General features: G+C 36.7%; 1 protein-coding gene and 2 pseudogenes across 1 annotated transcript; all 3 read left to right on the forward strand.

Annotated features, from left to right (window-relative positions):
- Nucleotides 887-1602, forward strand: T2R43P (bitter taste receptor Bota-T2R43p; annotated as a pseudogene).
- On the forward strand, nt 5105-5992 carry T2R65A (bitter taste receptor Bota-T2R65A). Its single transcript, NM_001046634.1, has one exon. It carries the CDS (start codon nt 5105-5107, stop codon nt 5990-5992), a length of 888 nt encoding a protein of 295 aa, NP_001040099.1.
- Nucleotides 5993-17366: 11374 nt separating this feature from the next.
- Nucleotides 17367-18193, forward strand: LOC100141277 (taste receptor type 2 member 43-like; annotated as a pseudogene).
- Nucleotides 18194-18740: the final 547 nt, after the last annotated feature.

Here is an 18740-nt window from a genome sequence, read left to right on the forward strand (position 1 = left end):
TCCCATCCTATTTTTCTTTGTTTGAAGTGGCAGCTTTTCAATGCAGACTGGGCAAGTATTTCAGTTTAGTTTCCTAAAATGAGAGATAGATCTCATAGTGCATGCTTCAGGAAGAGGATTCAGTCCCCGGGTGACTGAAAGTAATAGCAGTTGTCCAATATTGCCCACTTATTCAGCTTCCCATGTCCACCCTTAACTCCACATTTAAAATTTACAAAATGTCCCTGATTCCATCTAGGAAAAGACAGTTTCCATCACTATATTAGATGTCTGCCTTGCATTACATATAACATCAAGATCCTAGTGATTATGATCCTAATATGTTGAATGTAGTTATGACCAAGCTTCATCTAATGGTTTAGGCTTTCACTGTATATACTACATATTGGGTTTTAAAATTTTCCTTACTAACAACTGAAGTTGATGAACACAAATTATGGAGAGGTTACACAGGAGAAATTAGCACAATGATAAGTCCTTATTTGCATGTTAACAAATCAGAATTCATATTTTACTTCAACATCAGTTAAGAAGTAATCCATCCCATTTCAAGGCCACAGAGAATATTAATAGAGTCAATTTGAAATATTAGGAAATAGCAATGTTTTTCATCCAGACAGCAATGGGCTCTTCCAATATTATTTCCTGATGCTTTCCTGCTTGATATTCATCAAAGAATTTATAAGAAACAGGAATTTCACTGTACATCCAAATCAGCTGTACAAAGAATTTAAGGTCAGAATATTGAATCACAACAGTGACATTAGACTTGGATTTTTTTTAGACATGATAATGTTTATGTCAAACATTGTTTCCATTCTATTAATGACAGAATTTGTTCTGGGAAATTTTGCCAATGTCCTCATAGCACTGGTGAACTGCAATGACTGGACCAAGAGACCAAAGATCTCAGCTGATGGGATTCTCACTGCTCTGGCATTCTGCAGAATTGTTATGCTCTGGGCAATGTTAATAAATTGGTATGTAATTGTGTATAATTTAACTCTATATAATTCAGAAGTAAAAATTATTGTTCATGTTGCCTTGACAGTAAGCAACCATTTTAGTAACTGGCTTGCTACTAGCCTCAGTATATTTTATTTGTTGAAGATAGCCAATTTCTCCAGCCTAATTTTTCTTCACCTGAAGTGGAGAGTTAAAAGTGTAGTTCTCATGATGATGTTGGGGACGTCATTGTTCTTGTTTTTTCAAGTTGCAGTGTTAAGCATGGATGAGGCTATTCAGACAAATGAATATGAAGGAAATACCACTCAGAAGATCAAACTAAGGGACATTTTACACCTTTCAAATGTGACTCTGTTCACACTAACAAACTTTATACCCTTCACTATGTCCTTGACATCTTTTCTGCTGCTAATCTTTTCCCTGTGGAAACATCTCAGGCAGATGCAGCTCAATGGTAAAGGATCCCAAGATCCCAGCACCAAGGTCCACATAAAAGCCATGCAAACTGTCATCTCCTTTCTTTTCCTGTTTGTTATTTACATTCTGGCTCTAATTGTATCAGTTTGGAATTCTAATCAGCTGCAGAAAGAACCAGTCCAAATGCTTTATGATGTTGTTTTAATCATGTATCCTTCAATCCACTCATGTTATCTTGATCTGGGGAAATGGGAAATTAACTCAAGCCTTTCTGTCATTTCTATGGCAGTCAAGATGCTGGCTGAAGGAAAGGAAATAGGTGGAAACATATGTCTTTTAGCATAAAATTAAGGGATGAAGTCTATAATGTCTTATACCTTCTATTGATGTTTTGAGTATGCATATAAGTGAGTAATATCTAAAGGTTTACTTAGAAAAGTCCTTTACCTAGGCTTCTTAGAAAAGTGTGTATGCATGTGTTTATGAAAGATATAAAACAGATAAGATTACCATACTATTAACCAATATATTTCAGATAAGCAATCTAATTTTACAAATATTATGTGAAATGCCTCAGGATTATGTAGCAATGCATATTTCACTTACATATTCTATACTACCACTTTTCTGCTGAAAAAAATATGTATATTTATGAATTTTATAGAACTGAGAACTTATCTCAGGAAATTGTTTACATCCTACTGTTTGAGCCTCCAATCATTTGGAATGTAATGACCTTCAATTCTGAATCAACATGAGGATGTATATTTGAGATAGATTTTTATCCATCATGATCACTTACTTCATGGTTATTGGAGAATAATTAGCAATATTCTTAGGTAAATATGCTCACACTAAAATTCAAGAATAGCAATCATATTCAGATACATTTTACATATGTGTACAATCAGTTCTATGAAAGAATATTAGATTTATGAACTTCCCTAGTGTCTCAGACAGTAAAGAATTTGCCTGCAACATGGGAGACCCAGGTTCAGTTCCTGGTTGGAAAGGTCCCCCAGAGAAGGGAATGGCAACCTACTCTAGTATTCTTGCTTGGAGAATTCCATGGACAGGAGCCTGATGGGCTATGGTCCATAGAGTTGCAAAGAGTTGGAAATGACAAGCAACTAGCACTTTCACAAAAACTTAGAAAAAAATCAAGTTCTGTTATATGGATGAAGAATAAAATAATCATGACTTATTTTCAGTGTTGCTATATTTCCACATGAAGTTATAAAAATAACTTTTTAGACTTTTTAGCTAAGAAGATATGTGTTGAAGTCGACATCTGATGTCAAATTATTCATTTTCCCCCTAAACCATCTTGAGGCTTCCTCTGAAATGCTAAGCATCTCCTCCATTTTGCTGCCTAAAATTTCCTTTTAATCTTGAGGCGAGAAGACTCGGATCGTCCCTATTTTAAAAACACATTCTATATAAGAATAGTAAAAAATTATGCTACATGAGTCAGTGGCTTTTCTGCATGTATTAAAGTGGTATCTATGATGTCTATATAATAATTATAGAAAATGTCTTCAAAACCTGTTTTATGACAATCTTGGGGAAAATGATAAAATAGAAAGGGTGTTGATGTAGTATTGATAGCAATTTTTACTACAGGAAAGAAACATATAACCTTGTTTGACAACTGTATTTACATGTCTATATTAATTCTTAGTTATGAAATTGTAACATCATTATTTACCTTAAGATAAATAATTTCCACATCTGACTTATTCATTGGTTTTAATTATCTCTCTGTCCCAGGACAATGTAAACCCTACAATGGGTGAATCATGTATATCCTGCTTCCTGCCCCATTCCTGGATATAAAAGTCAGTCTATAGAAGAGTTCCTCCAAATGATATTCTAGTCATTAAATGGATGAATAAACTATGAGGGCTGGAAACCAATGAAAATGAAACTCATCACATACACTTCACAAACTTTCCTAATTTTGTTTCCTCACCATTCAATTGCTTCTACACAAGTCTAAACAGTCTCAATTCCAATCTCTGCATTAGACTGGGTAGACAAACTGCCCCCAAATAAGCTCCCAAGCATCACGTGACTCCAACACAATGCACATTTAATATTGCTCTTTTAAGAGTAGTGATATGTCAGAGCAGCCTTCTCTAGGCAGTTATCCATGAATCAGGCTAATCAGAAGTTTATCATCCTTAGCATGCTGCTTCCAAGAATGCTTGGAGTTATCTCCCCTTCAAGAAAGCTGCAAGAAAAAGGCATAGGGAAGACTGTGCATGGGTATATTTAGCAGAGGTGGGCCTAAAATTGTGCTCATAATTTTCACTTACATAACATTTCTCAGATTTTGATCACATTGCCACAACCATCTGTAACAAAAGCTGGGAATGTGGTCACCTCTAGCCTAGAAATAAGAGAAGAACATGGAATTGAGGACATGGAAGTGGGAGGGCACTTAGTCAGATTCCAAGGAAAACAGCAAGTTCTTGTAAAAGGAAGCAAGTGTCTCTATTCAGAGCATAGTGTAGCCTGTTCACATCATTTTGATAATACTAATATGTCCTTACATCAGGCTTAAGTTCTTTTTATTTCCTTCTATTTCTTCTTAAATTTCAAAAGAGTCATGTTTACACTACATGTTCATTTCCTCATAAAATCATAATTGATTCTGCACTGTAGCACTTTACTCTCCTCATGTATATTGCCACTTTATTTTGCTTATAATTTCTGACTTAGCTTCTACACTATCTTGTACTAATATAATTAGTACTACATACTATATATATGTACTAATATATTTGTCCTTGTACCTGTGTGCCCTATTTGAAATATAAATAATTTTCTTATTCCTATAAATCATATTGATTCTACAAAATTCTTGCGAGCTAGAAGGATCTTATTGATGAGTGAGAAATATAAACTTAATTACATATTTTTTCTAGAAATTCCTATTCAAAATTTAATATATTTGCATTCAAATGTATGACTTGGGGAAAGTGAAAGTACAAATTAGTGGAAACAAGTCTCTCTCATATTTGCATGTTGACATACCTGACCTTATTCTTTTAGTCATTAGCAGAAATGAGAAACTGCAGCTGGTGTCAAGGATAAGCAGACACTGTTAGCATTTATTCTGAAAATTACGTAGCAACTGACTATAAGTCATAAGAAAGGTATTCATGAAGCTTTGTTACCCGCTGACAGAACTGTTTGGTGTAGCACTGGAATTACAATATAAAAAGAATAAACTACTGTTTTGCAACGATCTGTGCATGTAAATCACATAGCAGAATTTTGGCTTTACTTCCTGGAATTATGGCGAAAATACTAAAGAAAATATAAGTGAATGTCAGTCTGCAACTGTTTAAAGTTTTCAGTGACATTGCTGCTGCTGCTGCTGCTAAGTCGCTTCAGTGACATTAGAAATATACAAATGTCAGTTGGAACAAGGGTCTTCTTTCTAGTGGTGTCAACAGGAGAACTTATCTTAGGAGTACTGGGAAATGGGTTCATTGGACTGGTCAACTGCATCGCGTGGGTCAAGAATGGAAAGGTCTGATCAGCTGATTTCATCCTTACCTGCTTGGCTGTGGCCAGAACCATTCTGGAGGTTCTGTGGGTAACACTTTTGGATTCATTTATAGTAGGATTAGCTCCACATCTGTATGCCACTGGCAAACTAGTAAAAGTAGTTTTTCTTCTTTGCTGCTGCTGCTGCTAAGTCGCTTCAGTCATGTCTGACTTTGTGCGACCCCATAGACAGCAGCCCACCAGGCTCCCCCATCCCTGGGATTCTCCAGGCAAGAACACTGGAGTGGGTTGCCATTTCCTCCTCCAATGCATGAAAGTGAAAAGTCAAAGTGAAGTCGCTCAGTTGTGTCTGACTCCTAGCGACCCCATGGACTGCAGCCTACCAGGCTCCTCCATCCATGGGATTTTCCAGGCAAGAGTACTGGAGTGGGGTTGGGCACTAACAAATCACTTAACTATCTGGTTTGCCACCTGCCTAAGCATATTCTACTTCCTTAAGATAGCCAGTTTCTCTCACTTCTTTTTCATGTGGCTGAAATGGAGAATGAACCGAGTGCTTCTGGTGCTTTTCCTGGCCTTTTTCTTTTTATTATCTTTTGACCTCTTAATGCAGGATGCTCTTGGTGAGTTGTGGATGAACACCTTTAGAGAACCTGAAAGGAACATGACTTTGCATTTAGATGCAAGTAAAATTTTCTATCTTAAAAGCCTTATTCTTCTCAGATTGACATATGTTATCCCTTTTCTTCTCTCCTTGGCTTCTTTCCTGCTTTTCTTTCTTTCCCTGGTGAGACACATCAAGAATTTCCAAGTCAACTTGAACCACTCGAGAGACTTCAGCACAGAGGCCGATAAAAGGGCCACGAAAATGGTGACAACATTTCTCCACCTCGTCATCGTTTACTTTATTTCCATTCTAATTGGAGAATGGATCTTCTTTAAGCTACACTGGTATGAGGTCATGATGTTTGTCATGGTGATTCCAACTCTCTTTTCATCCGGCCACTCGTTTGTTATAATTTTGGGAAACAGCAAGCTAAGGCAGATTGCTTTCAGACTATTGTGGGGTCTTAAGTTCTCTAAAAACTAATCAAAACCTTTAGCTTAATAGACATTAAAAAAACTTTCTGTATTCTACATGGAAATACCTTAATAGAAGACTTTGTATGTTCATTTTTAATTCCTAGTTTTTCTTTTATTAATCCTTTTAAGTGTTATTAAACTGCACTGGTTTGCCTTACAACATGCTGTTACCTAATTATATTTTCTCAAAGTCATCTGATATAATGTTCAATTAAGGAAATTGCTTCTGCTGTAACATTTGCTCTTAACAAAGGATTATTTGGAACCTGAAGAAGAAAGCTTATAAAACTGTACAATGAAATCTAATAAGCATATATGTTCAACACAATTACATATGAATAAATGTATATGAAATCACAGTCATAGAAAGAGAAAAGAGTAATGCAATTTTAAACTAAACGTAAATTTAAAATTAGAATAGTAAAATATTTTTTTAAAATTTAGAGTGTAATAAGTGCAATAAATGTTTATATAAATATAAAAGTATAAATATTACTCTGATGTTACTAATTTTGGAAAGGATCTGAAATAGTTGAAAATTTCATACACCATTCATAGAATTACACATATGTAAAACAACTTTATGCAATAGTGTGACTTTAAGTAGTTAGGGTGAACACGCTAAACCTAAGACAGTTCAGTTCAGTTCAGTTGCTCAGTCGTGTCCGACTCTTTGTGACCCCATGAACCGCAGCATGCCAGGCCTCCCTGTCCATTACCAACTCCCAGAGTCCACCCAAACCCATGCCCATAGAGTCAGTGATGCCATCCAACCATCTTATCCTCTGTCATCCCCTTCTCCTCCTGTCCTCAATCTTTCCCAGCATCAGGGTCTTTTCAAATGAGTCAGCTCTTCTCATCAGGTGGACAAAGTATTGGAGTTTCAGCTTCAACGTCAGTCCCTCCAATGAATACCCAGGACTGATCTCCCTAAGGATGGACTGGTTGGATCTCCTTTCAGTCCAAGGGACTCTCAAGAGTCTTCTCCAACACCACAGTTCAAAAGCATCAATTCTTCAGTGCTCAGCCTTCTTTATAGTCCAACTCATATCCATACATGACCACTGGAAAAACCATAGCCTTGACTAGATGGACCTTTGTTGGCAATGTCTCTGCTTTTTAATATGCTGTCTAAACCTAAGACAGTAATTTCACTCTTATTTTTATACACAAAGAAATCTTTGATATATATGCACCAATATATATATGCAAAAATGTGCATATTACTCTTTTTCTTAGCTGAAATTGAGAAGTTTCATAACAGTCCATCAGTACAAAATGAATAAGTATATTGTGGCATACGGATACAAATATACTGTGGCAACTGATACAACAATGAAAAGGAACAAATTAGATCCATAACATTTTTTAGTTCTTTGTTAAAGAAGAAAAGACATACATGTAGAGAAGCAAATTTGCAAAGCATAGTACATATTTTGTGTAATGTTTGTATATATTTGTGTTTATGTATTGATGCTTTTACTACTGTAATAAAATACTCCAGATTCATTCATAAGTCAGAACACAAATAAGCAGATGGGAGAATTTTGCTTGCTAATGGTGCTATTAAATATGAAAGAAGTATACAGACTGTATTATCAAGCAGAGTATATAGACATATCCATATAAAATGCAATAAAAGTAAAGTATTGTTTTGTTTGCCATAAATTTAGAGTAAGCAGAGAAAAAATAACAAGTAAATCATTTTAAGTATGTTAGTTTTAATGTTCTTGATGAAGTCATGAGTGAAAGTATTCTTTCAAATTAGCCCTGGTGCTGAGAATGATGTAAGTATCCTAAGACCATAGAGAAGATTGCAGTGTTCTCTGACAATTAGAAAACTAGACAAATACATATCTATCAGTTAGAATTCTCCAATTTAGTTGTGTCATAATTATATTTAATGATTTATATTTGAAATATTTAATAAAAAGTTTAAAAATGTCTAAATAATTTTCTAAAGATCACTGTAGATAATTTAACCTTAGTGAAAATAGTAAAGTTTAACTCAAGTTGAATACATTAGAAATTGAGTAGTCTTTAGTTTGTGTATTACCTGAGCTAATTATTGATAGGTAATCTTAAAATTACAGGGTTAAGTCCCCAAACCTTCTTTCTAACATTAGAGGTAGTGAATAAAGACTACTGAAAAATAAAAGCCATGCAATAGAATGGTGTCTCTGTGATAATGTATTACATTTTGCTTATTTGAATGGCATTTGGGATGAAGTTCTGTTCCTTGACTTTCCTGAGTGAGAGCCTGTAGTAACAACCGAGCAGTAGACAAGCTGCCATCCAACTTGGTGAAGAATGACTAGATCATGATTTTACTTACACTGTGACTAAATTTTGGAAACAGAAGGGAATGCTTCCTATTTTTCCTTAACACTACTAAAATTAAAAGGCTTTCTTTAAGATGTTGGTATCCTTTTTTTTTTTTTTCCAGTTTCCCTACCAAAGACAATGGATAGAAGAGTAAGAGACTGTTCTTATCAATTGAAACAACAGGACTGGTAAAATGAATATTCAAAATTAAAAGCTCAACAGACATATTTAATAACCAATTAGACATTGTTGAAAAACAAATTAGTGAATTAGATGATTACTACCCAGAATGAGGCATAAAGAGACAGAGATGCACAATACAGGTTAGAGGGGAGGAGATATGAAGGTTATAGACTGAAATTCTGACACATTTCTGTATTTCTGAGAAGTGGGAGAGAAAATATTGGAGTGGAACCAATGTTGTCCAGATTTTTTCAAAATGTTCAAGGCATTAATTAAAAAAAAATTATTGAATTTCAGACAGTATGATGGAGACAATTTAACTTAACACCATTAGAAACCAGGAGGAAATCTCTCAAGTAACCAGAGAGAAAGAGTAGATTATATTAAAAGAAACAGCTGTTCAAATGATTTTTAAATGAGAAATGTATCTGGGAGCCAGTTACAGTTTGGCTGATTGTCAGTTTGCATGCGTGCTCAGTTATTCAGTAGTGTCTGGGTCTCTGTGACTCCAAGGGCTGTAGCCTGCTAAGCTCCTGTGTCCATCAGATTATCCCAGCAAGAATACTGGTTGCCATTTTCTTCTCCAGATGGTCTTCCTGACCAGGGATCAAACTCATGTCTCCTGTGGCTCCTGCATTGACAGGCAAATTCTTTACCACTGAATCACCTGGGAAGACCCTGATTGTAAGTTTAGGTTAAATCTTTCTGGAAAGAAAGATTAGGTTAAATCTTTCTGGAAAAGCTTGATTCAATGATTCACTTATTCTCCTTTTGGGACCAGGGTACTTGCCTGGGCATGTTTTCATGGTGATTAAAGATGAGCAAGCCCGGGGCAGCCCCAGTGTGGAAACCATTTAAAACCTATATGATGTGCCTGTAGTGGAGGATGTGCATGTGTGTGCATGCATGCTCAGTTGTGTCCCACTCCTAGTGACCCCATGAACTGTAGCCCATGAGGCTCCTCTGTCCATGGGAATGTCCATGCAAAAATACTGGAGTGCCTAGCCATTTCCTTCTCTGGGGGATCTTCCCAACCCAAGGATTGAATCTGCGTTTCCTGCAAAGGCAGGCAGATTTACTACTGTGCCACTGTGCCACCTGGGAAACCCATGGTAAGGATACAACAAAATTATTTCCCAAAGGTATAGGTACAGTGAGGATTAAAGAATTTCATGAAAATGAGGCAATCTATTTCAGTATATCCTCTTGATTTTTTCACACTTCTCTCATATACAAAACATGCTCATTTCTATCTGAGCATGTCCAAAGTTTCGTTCAGTTACAGCATTATTCTTGAATTCCAGGATCTTATTATCTATATCTTATTTAGCTATGTCTTCTCTTCATCTGGTAATCAAGAAACTAAAAAGATAAGTTATCTACTTGACAAAGATCTGTAAACTGATTCTGTCATGCTTGGTGGTGACCTACAGGTCTCTTAACAATCTTCACTCTTTTCATTCGCCTTTCTTTTTGCCCCTCTGATTGGATGATCTCTACTGCTTTGTCTTTGAGTTCAGAGAGACTATTTTCCTCTTGACTAGTCTGTTGAACTTTTCTATTAAACTTTTTTCAGTTCAGTTACTATATTTTTCAGCTCTATGATTTCTGTTTGGTACTTTTATTGTTATTTTTCTATTGGACTGCAGTCCACCAGGCTCCTCTGTCCATGAGATTTTCCAAGTAAGGATACTGGAGTGGGTTGCCATTTCCTTCTCCAGGGGATCTTCCCAACCCAGGGATCGAACCCAGGTCTCCTGCACTGCAGGCAGATCCTTTACCAACTGAGCTACAAGGGAAGGCCAACTATTCACTATTCACTATTTTCCTCCTGACTAGTCTGTTGAATTTTTCTATTAAACTTTTTTTAGTTCAGTTATTATATTTTTCAGTGCTATGATTTCTGTTTGGTACTTTTATTGTTATTTTTCTATTTTTTAATAATACATTTATCTCCATACCCTTTTTCTCTCTTCCCTCCCTCCTCACACCATGAGACTTGTGGGATCTTAATTCCCTGACCAGGGATTGAACCTAGGCCCTCAGCAGTGGAAGCGTGGAGTCCTAACCATTAGGCTGCAGGGGAATTCCCTGTTTGGTACCTTTGAATATTTTCTGTCTCTTTGCTGAAATTCCTATTTTGTTCATACACTGCTCTCCAGACCTCAGTGAGCATCTTTCTGACCTTTATTTTGAACTCCTATCTAGTAAATAAATCACTTATCTCCCTTTCATTAAGATTGGTTTCTAGTGATTTATCTTGTTCTTTTGTTTGAAATCTACTCCCCTATTTCTTCGTTTTTCTTGACTGTGTTGGTCTTTACACATTAGATGAAACAGCCCTGTCCTAGTGTTGACTGACTTGCCTCATGTAGGAGATGAACCTTATCAGTCAGCCTGATCTGAGAACCTGGTTGCCGCTTAAGGTTTTGTGATCATCCAAGCTGCTGCACCCTTATGGCAGAAAGTGAAGAGGAACTAAAAAGTCTCTTGATGAAAGTGAAAGAGGAGAGTGAAAAAGTTGGCTTAAAGCTCAACATTCAGAAAACTAAGATCATGGCATCTGGTCCCATCACTTCATGGGAAATAGATGGGGAAACAGTGGAAACAATGTCAGACTTTATTTTGGGGGGCTCCAAAATCACTGCAGATGGTGATTGCGGCCATGAAATTAAAAGACGCTTACTCCTTGGAAGGAAAGTTATGACCAACCTAGATAGCATATTGAAAAGCAGAGACATTACTTTGCCAACAAAGGTCCGTCTAGTCAAGGCTATGGTTTTTCCAGTAGTCATGTATGGATGTGAGAGTTGGACTGTGATGAAAGCTGAGCGCCGAAGAATTGATGCTTTTGAACTGTGGTGTTGGAGAAGACTCTTGAGAGTCCCTTGGACTGCAAGGAAATCCAACCAGTCCATTCTGAAGGAGATCAGCCCTGGGATTTCTTTGGAAGGAATGATGCTAAAGCTGAAACTCCAGTACTTTGGCCACCTCATGTGAAGAGTTGACTCACTGGAAAAGACTCTGATGCTGGGAGGAATTGGGGGCAGGAGGAGAAGGGTACGACAGAGGATTAGATGGCTGGATGGCATCACTGACTCGATGGACGTGAGTCTGAGTGAACTCCGGGAGTTCGTGATGGACAGGGAGGCCTGGAGTGCTGCGATTCATGGGGTCGCAAAGAGTTGGACACGACTGAGTGACTGAACTGAACTGAACTGAAAGCTGCTATCTTTGTTCTCCATGGCTCCTAGTACACGAAGGTGTGTCAAGACCTATCAATGTCCCAAAGGCTTGGGAAATGCCCACTTACCTGGTCAGGCTCCCAGGTAAGTACTAATTGTCTTCCCCTTCAGCTCCCGATGCAGGCTAATTGGAAACCCAGCCTTTAGATGCAGCTGAGAAAGTGAGAACATTCAACAGTCTAGCCCATATCAGGGAGAAATTGTGAGCTGGGTGTTTTTGCTCACTCACTCTGTGCTGAGCCAGAAGGAACTGTCCCTGGGAGTGCCTGTGGCCCAAGTATAACTGCCTGCTTGTTTTGTGTGGTTCTGTCTTGTGTAGTCTTGAATGCTGAGCACTCTTAGCTCTCAGAGCTATATCATTTGAGAGCCAATCCCTTGGGTAGCAGCTGCAGTGGTTCTAGTGCTAAATGTGTGGACATGCCTCTTCCAGGGAGAAGCTGGAGATTTGGTTTTATTATTGAAGTGATATGGCTCTTGTTCTTCAGACTCTCCGGAGGATCCCAGTCAGGTTCCCACCCCCACCCCCATACAGACTGATTTTAATCTGAAATCACAGGCAGCAGCTGGAAAAGTATGCATTCTAATTCCTTCCAGGAAAAACTGTAAGGTGGACATATTTGCCTACTCCCTCTGCACTGAACTTGGGGGAATAGATTTCTGTGGAAAGTGCTTGAGAGCAGTTTGAAAATTGTTTTTTTTTTTTTTTTTTTAATTTAATGTTATCCTGTATAAATCATGAATGCTGAGCCCTGTTGGTTATCAGAACTAGGTGATTTGAAGGACTAGTTTCTTGGGTATCAGTTGCAGAAGTTGGGGTGCTAGATGTGTGGACAAACTCCCTCCAGAAAAAAGCTGGCAACTTGGTATTATTGCCTGAGCTGGGGGAGAATGCTGGGAAAGTGCCCACCGGCTCTTTTGGTCTCCAGAATGATTTCAGTCAGTACCTAGTTGTAGGCTGATCAAAAGCCAGACCCTCAGGCAGCAGCTGTCCCCAGTATGCAAACTCCTTCCAAGAAAACAATAGGAGATGGGTATTTTGCCTTTTCCCTCTGTGCCAAGATTGACAGCATAGCTGTAAGAAATGCTTGCACACCCATTTAAATCCTCATGCTTTGTTTGCTTCAGTCCTATGAAACTCCTGAATGCTGAGCCCCATTGGATAGCTGAGCTAGTTGATTTCAGGTCTTATCCCTTAGATCCTATCCCTCAGCCATAAAAGTTGGGGCACAAAATGTGTAGACAAGTTCCTTCCAGGGAGAAGCTGGTGATTTGATTTTATTAATGAAGCAAGTCAGAAGGAGAATGCAGGGTAAGTGCCCACTGGCTCTTCTTAAAAATTATTTATTTATATTTTATTGAAATGAAGTTGATTTACAATGTTGTATTAGTTTCAGGTGGACAGCATAGTGATTCCATTATATATATATATATATATATATATATATATATATATATATATCACTGAAGATATATATATATATGTATATATATATACATACTGAAGATATATCACTGAATATATATATTCTTTTTTCATTTCTTTCCTCTTATAGCTTATTACAAAATATTGAATATAATTTCCTGTGCCATACTGTAGGTCCTTGTTGGTTATCTTTTTTTTGTACAGCATTAAAATTTATTCTAAATATATTTTATCCAACATATTATCATTTCAACATATACTAAATATTTTTATTTTTTAATCATTTTATTTTGCATTGAAATATAGCTGATTAACAATGTTATGATAGTTTCAGTTGGGTTATCTATTTTATATTTCGTAGCTTGTATGTATACTCCCAATCTGCTTACTTATCCTTCCCTCCAATCCCTTTTCCCTTTGGTATCCTTAAGTTTGTGTTCTATGTGTGTGGATATATTTCTGTTTTGTAAATAAGTTCATTTGTATCTCTTCTTTGGATTTCACATGTAAGTAATATCATATGATATGTTTATAATATATTGACTGTGCACAAATTAGACCCAGAACCAAACTTGGCCAATGTTCAGAATCAAAAATAAAAGCGCAGATTCAGGAAGAAAAGAGAAACACAGAGTTGGTGAAAATCCAATTCTGCTTCTACTCAGGACATACCCAGCGCCTGGAAGAGACATGCCTGGGCTTGCACAGCTCACAACAGGCTTTTCTGGGGCCACATAGTTTACTTAGTTGACTCTAACGTGCGTGACATGTGCCACATGTGTCCTCTTGGGCATATGGGTATATTCTGACCGTGACAAGAGTCAACGTATAATTTTTAAAAACACAAGTCTTCAAAAAATATAAAAGAACAATGTGTCAAAGATTTCTTTAACTCATCAATGTAGAAAATAACAATGCTAAGATTGATTCCATATCTCTGACTTTCCACGTGGGGTCAGATCTTCTTGAAGAGGATCTGCTTGACTTTCCATTAGGGAGGTCAAGCCGGATTTTTTTTTTTTTCTTCTGAAAATGTCCATTTTTCTCTCGTTTTTATTTATTGTATTTACTTTTAATATTAACTTTCAGTTCAGTTCAGTTCAGTCTCTCAGTCGTGTCCAACTCTTTGCTACACCATGGATCGCAGCACCGCCAGGCCTCCCTGTCCATCACCAACTCCCGGAGTTTACTCAAACTCATGTCCATGGATTTGGTGATGCCATCCAGCCATCTCATCCTCTGTCGTCCCCTTCTCCTCCTGCCCCCATTCCCTCCCAGCATCAGGGTCTTTTCCAAAGAGTCAACTCTTCGCATGAGGTGGCCAAAGTATTGGAATTTCAGCTTCAGCATCAGTCCTTCCAAAATTAACTTTATGGAGGTAAAATTTACAAATAGTAAAATATGCTGTCTTTAAGTATATAGTTTGATGAGCTTTAACTACTGTATGCATCTTTGAAACAATCGCCATGATAAAATACAGAATAATTGTTTCACCCCTTCAAAGTTATTTCATGCCCTTTTTAGATCAGGTTCCAGAAAACTGCTTTTGTGCTTTCTGTCTTAGTTTTGCTTGTTTTAGAAATCATATCATACATACAGATTTCAGTTTTGTTTTTTTTTTTGTCTAGCTCTTTTTTTCAATCATATTTTTTGAGACTAATTTGTATTGTTGTGTATATGAGTAGTTTATTTCTTTTATTGTGGAGTGCTATTTCACTCTATGAATATTCCACAATTTGTTCTTTCATCACCTTGTTGATATAAATATGTTTAGGTTGTTTTTAGTAATGGATTTAATAAGTAAAGCTGGTGTTAACATTCTTGTATCAGTCTTTTGTGGACATATTTTTATTTATTTTCAATGACTATATGTATAAGAGTGGAATAGCTGGATAGTGGGCAGTGTGCTTGTGTGCAGTCAGGCCACTGAAGATGGCCATTCTCTTGTTCTCTGTACATCCCCTGCCTGATCAGTGCCTGCTTCACCTACATCCTATGCACATGACTGACCTTTTTATGTACTTGCCCCAGGCCCCAGCTAGTAATAGCTTATCAAAGGGGTCATGAGGGGGCATGCCCATCTGCTCATTTTCCTGGTAACTAATAAACCAATCTGACATCAATTGGTAATCTCCTCTTGTCCTCAGTTGTGAAACCTGTGGCTATGTCCTGCCCACCTTCTGCTACAGAGGGATGTCACTCCAGGACCTTGCTTCAGACATATAAGCTCCTTCATCCATTAAACCATCGATGTCTCTGTTGCTGACTCCAGGCTCTGTTTTTGGTTCTAAAACTGGGCAAGTGTAGGCCTTGTAGCCCTGTGGGGTGCAGCCCAACAGTATTTGTAGCCTTTTTAGGAACAGTCAAATAATTCTCCAAGGTGGCTGTACTCTTTAGTGCTCAGCAGGAATATATGAGCGTTCCAGTTGTTTCACATCATTGCCCAAATCTGGCCCAGTCAGTTTCTTTATTTTTAGCACGCTAGTGGGTTTGAAGTGATATTTCATTGCAGTTTAAATTTGCATTTCCCTTGTATGTAATGATACTAAGAACTTTTTTATTGGTTTATTGTATCTTCTTTTGTTGAGGGTCTTTTGAAATTTTTTGCTTACTTTCCTTAAATTGAGATTGTCTTTTAGTATTGAGTTAAAGGAATGTTTAATATATATATAATAAATAATATATAATATATATGAGTGTGTACTTTGTAATATATATGTGTATTTTGTTCTCTCATTCTATGACAAATATTTTTGTTGTCTTTTTAGTGTCTTTATAGTCTCACTATAGTTTCTTTATAGTGATCATTGCTTTTATTAACTTTTTGTGTGTGCACATGTGTGTGTGTTTATATGTGTCCTAGCTAAGGAATCTTTCCTTATTCCAAGGTCACAAAAATATCCAATTTTAATAGTCTAATAACTAAACAGGAAAAATAAAACTGAATACTTATGCAGAGAGAAGCCTAGACTTTATAGCAGGAATTAAATGTACTTTTTAAGTTTCTGAGGAATATTTATATCATTCTTGAGTATTTTAAATTAAATAATTGATACTTAAATATAAATAGACTCAGGAGAGAAACTTTATCAAAAGCCTAATCATGAGATATATGATAACTATTAATAATGGGATGAAAAGCCTGAATGAGAGAAAAGATTTTTTTAAGGGCAGATGGCCTCTCTGAGACTTATTTTCTATTTTGGAAATTATAGGACAATAATAACTTGTATCCATGAAATACAGATGTGTATGTCTGTGTGTACACTTATGAGCTTGTAAACAATAAACTATACGTAAATGCTATTTATCAACAACTAGCCTGTAAAGGGAGAAGGCGATGGCACCCCACTCCAGTACTCTTGCCTGGAAAACCCCATGGATGGAGGAGCCCAGTCCATGGGATCGCGAAGAGTCAGACACGACTGCCCGACTTCACTTTCACTTTTCACTTTCATGCACTGGAGAAGGAAATGGCAACCCACTCCAGTGTTCTTGCCTGGAGAATCCCAGGGACGGGGGAGCCTGGTGGGCTTCCGTCTATGGGGTCGCACAGAGTCAGACACGAATGAAGTGACTTAGCAGCAGCAGCAGCCTTTAAAGAGTATTTAACTTATAAGGATTCCCAAGAAAACTTTGATATTTTGATAGAAAAAGATTGAATTCTTTCTACATAATTCTGACATTAAAGAAATTCATAATGGTGAAGATCTTAGTTATGACCAAGCTCCATCTAACAAAACAGTCACTGTATATTCTATGTATTGGGTTTTAAAATTTTACTATATGACAAGTAAAGCTGATGAACACAAATTATGGAGATGTGAAACAAGAAACAAATCGCAAAGCAGTGAAAGAGGATATGGTTTTATTTGCATGTTAGCAAATGAGACTTCAACTTTCACTTCAACACGAATATGAATATTTCAGGCTACAGCAAGGTCATAAAGTGTGTAAATAGAAGTTAATTTGAGCTACCAGGGAATAACAGTGATTTTTATCATGTCAACATTGAGCTCTTCCATTAGCATACCTCATGCTTTCCTGCCTGACACTGGTCACAGAATTTAAAAGAAATAAGGATTTTACCTCATATCAAGAAAAATTAGCTCATGTAGAGTCTGTGGTCAGAATATTAAAGAAATCTTGACCGGTGATATTGAACTTACCTATTTTTCTACAGATGACAACTTTACTACATTTTTTCCATTCTGGTAATAGAATTTATTCTAAGAAATTTTGCCAGTGGTTTCATGTCACTGGTGAACTGCATTGACTGGTCAAGAGACAAAAAATCTCTTCAGCAGATGGGATTCTCACTGCTCTGGCAGTCTCCAGAATTGGTTTGCTCTGAGTAACATTAATAAATTGGTGTGAAAATGTGTTTAATCCCAGCTTTAGACAATTTAAGAGCAAGAATTATTATTATTGCCTGGATAATAAGCAACTGTTTTGGTACCTGGCTTGCTGCTATCCTCAGCATATTTTATTTGCTCAAGATAGCCAATTTTCCAATATTATTTTTCTTTACCTAAAATGGAGAATTAAAAATGTTCTTCTTGTTCACTTTGTCCTGTTTGGTTTTATTAATTCATGGTGTAAATGTAAACAAGACTATCCAGACAAATGACTATGAAGGAAACATCACTCAGAAGACCAAGCTGAGGGACATTTTACACCTTTGAAATATGACTCTGTTCATGCTAGTAAACTTCACACCCTTTGCTATGTCCCTGACTTCTTTTCTGCTGTTTATCTTTTCCCCATGGAAACATTTCAGGAAGATGCAGCTCAGTGGTAAAGGACCCCAAGATCCCAGCACCAAGGTCCATATAAAAGCCATGCAAACTGTCATCTGTTTTCTATTTGCCATTTGCTTCCGGGTTCTAATTTTCTGTTTGAAGTTCTAATAGGCAGTGGAACAACTTGGTTATCATGGCATGCCAGGCTTTTGGAATCATATGTCCTTCACTTATCCTGACATGGGGAAAGCAGACACTAGGACAGTCCTTCCTGTCATTTCTGCAGCAGCTGAGTTGATGGCTAAAAGAAAGGAAATAAGTGGGCATGATGTGTCTTCTAGCTGAAAACAAACTATGATCTTTATAAACTTTATATGTGTGTGACTATAATTAATAATGACTTGGTACAAATAAGGAAGACTAAATTTACTACAGGTAGGTAAAACACTTAAGAAATTCAAGTTGTATGAGAAGGATGAAGAAAAATAACATGAAGGAGAAAATCTATAGCCAAGATCTGTGGTTAATGATGTTACACATTTCTGTATTAGTATTCTTTAGGTAAATATATACATAGTAAAAAGTGAAGAGTCTTTTGACTTCACTAAGCCTTCACTAAGGCTTCATAGAGAAATTTCTATGACTTGAAGACTTTTTTTCTTTTCTTTTATTTAATTTGCTTTTCCAGCCTTACTTTCATTCAGATTCATTTATTCAAAGATATTAAAATAAAAAACAAAGTGTGAAATATGAATATATACACATTTATGTAAGATTTAGTTACTAAGCAGAATATTTATTATTTTTGTTTAACAAGCACTGTATATACCTTATAAT

The sequence above is a fragment of the Bos taurus genome, chromosome 5, assembly GCF_002263795.3.
Source record: "Bos taurus isolate L1 Dominette 01449 registration number 42190680 breed Hereford chromosome 5, ARS-UCD2.0, whole genome shotgun sequence".
Classification (NCBI taxonomy): Eukaryota; Metazoa; Chordata; class Mammalia; order Artiodactyla; family Bovidae; genus Bos; species Bos taurus.

Excerpts from the sequence above, each read along its gene's own strand:
- T2R65A (NM_001046634.1), top strand. The coding sequence starts at position 5,105 with ATGTCTGACTTTGTGCGACCCCATAGACAGCAGCCCACCAGGCTCCCC.